Source organism: Dipodomys ordii, unplaced genomic scaffold, assembly GCF_000151885.1.
Source record: "Dipodomys ordii isolate 6190 unplaced genomic scaffold, Dord_2.0 Scaffold92, whole genome shotgun sequence".
NCBI classification, from domain to species: domain Eukaryota; kingdom Metazoa; phylum Chordata; class Mammalia; order Rodentia; family Heteromyidae; genus Dipodomys; species Dipodomys ordii.
Genome location: NW_012267308.1, coordinates 5,445,740 through 5,452,050, shown reverse-complemented (window position 1 = coordinate 5,452,050; position 6,311 = coordinate 5,445,740). Strand labels below are relative to the sequence as shown.

General features: G+C 50.0%; 1 protein-coding gene across 1 annotated transcript in view; it reads right to left on the bottom strand.

Annotated features, from left to right (window-relative positions):
- Positions 1 to 5,422: 5,422 nt before the first annotated feature.
- LOC105993069 (iron/zinc purple acid phosphatase-like protein) overlaps positions 5,423 to 6,311 on the bottom strand; it is a 14,212-nt gene continuing 13,323 nt past the window's right edge. The window contains exon 13 of the mRNA XM_013026203.1: positions 5,423 to 5,488. Within this exon, the coding sequence (XP_012881657.1) occupies positions 5,423 to 5,488 (66 nt within the window). The remainder of the gene's footprint in view (positions 5,489 to 6,311) is intronic.

Here is a 6,311-nt window from a genome sequence, read left to right as displayed (position 1 = left end):
CCACCATAAAACCAGAAGTGGCGCTGTGGCTCAAGCGGTAGAGCATTTGCCTTGAGCTGAAGAGCACAGGGAAAGTGCCCAGGCCCAGAGTTCAAGCCCCACGATTGACCAAAAAAAAAGAGTTTCATGGAAGCTAGGTGCTGTGGCTCACTCCTGCAATTCTAGCTATTCAGGAGGCTAAGCTATGAGGATCATGGTTAAAAGCCAGCCTGGGCAAGAAAGTCTGTGACTTTTATGTCCAAAGAAGCACTGGAAAACTGGAAGTGGTGCTGTGGCTCAAAGGGGTAGAACACTAGCCTTGAACAAAAGAGCTCAAGGACAGCACCCAGGCCCCGAATTCAAAAGAGCTCAGGGACAGCACCCAGGCCCCGAATTCAAAAGAGCTCAGGGACAGCACCCAGGCCCCGAATTCAAGTCTCATGACCTACAAAAAAATAAATGAATAAAAAAGTGTCATGGACCTTCCTGCCCAGGCTGTGAACTGCCTCAGATCTCAGTCTCCTGAATAGCTAGGTATGAACTATTAAAACAGGTATGAACTATTAAAATCAAACAGCTCCTGGCTGAGCTGTTTGATTTTAACATCAGGGGCTGTGATTATCCAATCCTGTTTTACCCTGGGGGAAACCGAGGCTGGTGGATGTAATTTCACCTGCTGCTTGTCCCCACAGGCTTGGTGCAAACCCAGCTGTGTGGCATTGCTCTCACTAGTAGCCCTCTGCTGCCTCCCTGTGTCCAGAAGTGCACATTGCAAGACCTCAACAGGCTTCACAACAGCATTAAACACTGATTTTCTTCTTCCTGTAATAGAGTTTGAACCCTGGACTTTGCATTTGAATTAGCTGGTGCTCTACCACTTGAACCACACGTCCAGCCTGGCTGTTTTTGGAGATGGAGCCTCAAGGATATTTCTGTCTGGGTAGCCTTGAACTGCAATCTTCTGGATCTCAGCCTCCTGTGTAGCTAGGATTGCAGGCGTGAGCCCATAGTACTTGGCTTTAAAGTTGATTTTTTTTTTCTAATGATGGGGATAGGAAGGTGGCTCAGCAGTAGAGTGCTTGCCTTGCATGCATGAGGCTCTGGGTTTGATTCCTTAGCACCACATAAGCAGAAAAAAGCCGGAAGTAGGGCTGTGGTTCAAGTGGTAGAGTGCTAGCCTTGAGCTAAAGAGCTGAGGGACAGCGCCCAGGCCCTGAGTTCAGGCCCCACAACCAACAACAACAACAACAAAATGATTCCAGGTACTGGTGGCTCACACCTGTAATCCTAGCTACTCAGGAGGCTGAGATCTGAGGATCATGGTTCAAAGCCAGCCTGGGCAGGAAAGTCTGTGAGACTCTGATCTCCAATAAGCTACCAGAAAACTGGAAGTGGTGCTGTGGCTCAAGTGGTAGAGCACTAGCCTTGAGCTGAAGAGCTGAGGGACAGTGCCCAAGCCCAGAGCTCAAGCCCACAAATGACAAAAAATGGTGATTTTATATCCATGTTAATTTTGAGGGGGATAGGAAAACCAACTCACAAAATCTTTTGTATCCTATGATAAAACTTTCATCTTGCCAAGTGCCACGCCTGTCATGCTAACTACTCAAGAGACTGAGATCTGAGGGTCATGGTTGGAAGTCAGCTTGGGCAGGACAAGTCTGTGAGACTCTTATCTCCAATGACCCATCAGAAAACCAGAAGTGGCCCTATGGCTCCAAGTGCTAAAGCACTAGCCTTGAACTAGCCTTGAGCACAAAAGCTCAGGGACAGCACCCAGGCCCTGAGTTCAAGCCCCAGGACCCAGCCCAGAGGCTTCAGGGTGTCAGGCGCTGTCAACTCCAACTTCTAGCCAGGTCAGGAGGACAGGTGGGGCAAATCAGCCCACATGCCAGCCTCCCAGTGGCTAGGGGAGGAGCTTGCTAGGGCTGGGCAACACCTGACTCACCCACACCATTGGTGCTTGCTCTACTGGACATGATCTCCCATGGTGCCCTGGGCTTGTCATTGCACTTGCCAGTCTCATTTCTTCCCTCAGCCAGCCTGTGGTTCCTGAGCAGATACTGTGTACCAGTGCCTGGATCTGTATGGGAAACAGAATCTGCAAGATCCTGTGGCCTGTGGAACTCACATTCTTTTTTCCTCACTTTTCCTTTTTTTTTTTTTAATGTCAGTCCAGGGCTACACACATTTTTTGTTGGTCGTGGGGCTTGAACTCTGGGCCTGGGTGCTGTTCCTGAGCTCTTCAGCTCAAAGCTAGTGCTTGCTCTACTACTTGAGCCACAGCGCCACCTCTGGTTTTCTAGTTTTTAACTGGAAATAAGAGTCTCATGGATGTTCCTACCCACGCTAGCTTTGAACTGCGATCCTCAGATCTCAGGCTCCTGAATAGCTAGGATTACAGGCATGAGACACCAGTGCCCGGCTCTCACTCAGCCTTTTTCCCGGAAGGATGGTGCCCAACCACTTGAACCGTGCCCTCATTTCCAACTTTTTGCTGGTTGATTGAAGTCTCACAGACTTTCCTGCTCACACTGGCTTTACACTGTGATCCTCATATCTCAGCCTCCTGAATAGCTAGGATTACAGGCATGAACTATCAGCACCTGACCCCTTATGCTTTAGGTACTTTTCTGATAGGGTCTCTGATCTAGTAGACTGATTCCTCCTACTTCTGCCTCCCTGAAATGACAGATATACCACGGTGCTGGCTTATTTTTGACATAGGGTCTCTCCCACTTACTTTTGTTCGGGTTGGCCTTGAACTGCCAAACCTCCTATCTCTACCTCTCCAGCTGTGAAGTTTCTATTCTGGAGATAATGGATAAATAAATTAGACAGGGGCTGACTATGTAGCTCAGGACAGATCAGTTGGGAGATCTCAACTCGAGATCTTCCTGTTGTTATGCCAAGGTTGTAGGAACCCCCTCAAGAAGACCACAGAGAGTCAGACTCTACAGTTGTTCTATTTAAACGGGCTGCAACTCATGCCTCGTCCTGCACCCCGACACAGCGGAGCCTAGGAGGAGAGCCCCAAGCTAAGGATTTGCAGGTCTTATATAGGCACACAATCAACCAGGTGTTTTGATTACCACCACGTGTTGCTTTGCTAGACAGAAACAAGCAACAAGTGGTGGTCACTGCCTCAAACTTTAACCTTTCACTGTCACAGCCTCCTGAGCAGTATGACCCAATGTAAGTGTCCATGTGAACAGAGATTCCAGATGCATATCAAAGGTTCAACTCAAGCTGGGAGAGATGGTACCTGCTTATAACCCCAGCACTCAGAGACAGAGGCAGGAGAATTGTTAAGTTCCAGCTCAGCCTGGACCACATAGCAAAACCCGATGGCCAAGATCCCTAAATAAATGTCAATAAACTGGTTGCCAGTGGCTCACACTTGTAATCCTAGCTACTCAGGAGGCTGAAATCTGAGGATCGAGGTTCAAAAAGCCAGTGCAGGTAAGAAAGTCTGTGCAGCTGGGCGCCAGTGACTCAAACCTGTAATCCTAGCTAGTCAGGAGGCTGAGATCTGAGGATCACGGTTCAAAGCCAGTCCAGGCAGGAATGTCTGTGAGACTCTTATCTCCAATAAACCACCAGAAAAAATGGAAGTTGCGTTGTGGCTCAAGTGGTAGAGCGCTCACCTTGAGCTGAAGAGCTGAGGGATAGCGCCCAAGCCTAGAGTTCAAGCCCCACAACCAACAAAAAAAAAAAAGAAAAGAAAGAGAAAGAAAGGCTGTGAGACTCTTATTCTCCAATGAACCATCATAATAGGCAGAAGTGGAGCGCTGTGGCTCGTGATGGAGTGCCAACTTTGAGCAAAGCAAAACAAAACATCCAGGCTTTAAGTTCAAGCCCCAATACTAGCACTAAATAAATAAAGCTGACTGGATACGGGGCACGAGAGAAAGAAGAGTCAGAGACAGTACTAAGGCCTTTATATCTCATTTAATCCTCAGACAAAACATGACAGTCCCTGTGTTACAGAAGAAGAGACTGAGGGTCACATAGGGCTGGTGACTTCTCCACAATCACACCAGAAATGGCAGAGTGGGGACTAGAACCCATTTGCGTCGATACTGACCAGCATGGCCACCACCTCCCCTCAGCTGGGGCTAGAATATGTCCACCCTGGTGGTATACCCACTTAATCTCTGACCATTATAGCCTGCAGTTCTTCTCTGGCTTGTGACCTCACAATCTGGAACCACCCTTCATGGCATTGTTTGTCACCTGGCCTGGGTGACAGGTTTCCCTGCCTGCCTGCAAGCTCCCAGAGGGCATGACGTGGGCTGAGTCATCACTAGCTCCCACACTGTGTGGCCAGCAGGACACGTGGCAGGCAGGAGGGCCCCGCCCTCCTGACCTTGACCATGGAGTGGGGCAGGGATCCATCACTGGGTGTGCTGGGAGGAGGGGCCGCTCAAGCATCCCAAGCCAGCCTGGTTAGTGTTGAGCAAAATGTCTCTGACAGCCACGTGCTGCTGCTCACGCCTGTAATCTCAGCTACTCAGGAAGCTGAGATCTGAGGATCACAGTTCCAAGCCAGCCCCAGCAGGGAAGTCCATGAGACTCTTAGCTCCAATAAAGCACTAAAAGGCCAAAAGTGGAACTATGGTTCAAGTGGTACAGCGCCGGCCTTGAGCAAAACAAAACAAAAGCTCAAGGATAGAGCCCAGGCCTTGAGTTCAAAAGTCAGGACTCGCACAAAAATGACTCTGGGCACAGAGACCCTCTCTGAGACAAGGGTGGGGAGGAGGGAGGGAGGAAATTATAGGAGAGTTGTCCCCCTTCTTGGCCTTTTCTGAGCTTTTCTCCCCCTTGAGATTTCCTTACTGTATTTCCTTCATATTCTTGGTTATTATGTCAAGAACAAGGGCCTGGAACGTGGCAAATGTGCATGTCCCATGAGCTCTTGACTCTCAGCTTGTGCCATCTGGGGAGGGTGGCATTGTTTTACAGGCCCCTCTTCCTGGAGAGGACAGAGCCATCTGGGAAACTGAGGCACAAAGGGACAATCTGGATTGGGTCAGCTGGGCCCAGAGAGCAGCCAGCGCTCTCTGCTGGCCAGTGGTAGTCATTGCAGCCATGACTGTGCTGAGATTGGGGCTGGGGTCTTCAGGCCAGGCAGGCACTGAGCCAGGGCCAGTCAGGACCATCAGAAGGGTAAGTTCACCAGGCCGCAGCTGGAAGCCTCCTTATTCTTGAGGCCCTGGCACCGGGTCCTGACTGGTGCCATGCAGGAGGCTGGGGTTCCCTGGGACCTCGTGCCCACCTTCCTGCCCTCCCTCTACAACCAGTCAGGGCTCCCACGTGTCCAGCTCCCTCAAGCCCTGCATCCATGGGCCTCTGGAGGACAAGGAAGGGGGTGCCTGGCTCCCCATCTGGCCCATGGGGCCCAGGCCTAGAGTTTCGGATGAGCCCAGCCAGCCTTCATGTATTAGAGGTACATCCGCCGGCCCTGGAGGGGGCGCACTAGCCAGAAATCATCCACTATCTTCCCGTCCTGCAAGACACAAAATAACACAAGAGAAAAGAGAGAGAAACCTGAAAAACCCTGATGCTGGGCCAGTGCAGGGGTTCATATCCTATAACTGCTGCTGCTTTTTCTTTTCTTTTCTTTTTCTTTTTTGGTTGGTCATGGGGTTTGAACTCTGGGCCTGGGTACTATCCCTGAGGTCTTTCTGCTCAAGGCTAATGTTCTACCACTTTGAGCCATAGCTCTACTTCCAGTTTTCTGGTGGTTCACTGGAGATAAAAGTCTCCTGGATAAGTCGGACACTGGTGGCTGACGCCTGTAATCCTAGCTACTCAGGAGGCTGAGATCTGAGGATCACGGTTCAAAGCCAGCCCAAGTAGCAAAGTCCATAAGATTCTTACCTCCAATAAACTACTCAGAAAAAGCCAGAAGTGGGGCTGTGGTTCAAGTGGTAGAATGCTAGCCTTGAGCACAAAGAGGCTTAGGGGCAGTACCCAGGCCCTCAAGTTAAGCACCAGGACCAGCAAATAAATAATAAATAAATAGAGTATCACAGACTTTTCTGCCTGAGCTGGTTTTGAACCACAATTCTCAGATCTCAACCTCCTGTGTAGCTGGATGACAGGTATGAGCTGCCAATGCCTGGCTGGATCTTGCTCTTTTGCTACAGATTTTTCTTTTTTGTTTATTTGTTTGTTTGTTGGTCTGGTTGTGGGGCCTGAACTCTGGGCCTGGGCACTGTCCCTCAGCTCTTCAGCTCAAGGCTAGCTCTCTACCACTTGAGCCACAGCGCCACTTCCAGCTTTTTTCTTTTTGCGTATGTGGTGCTGAGGAATTGAACCCAGGGCCT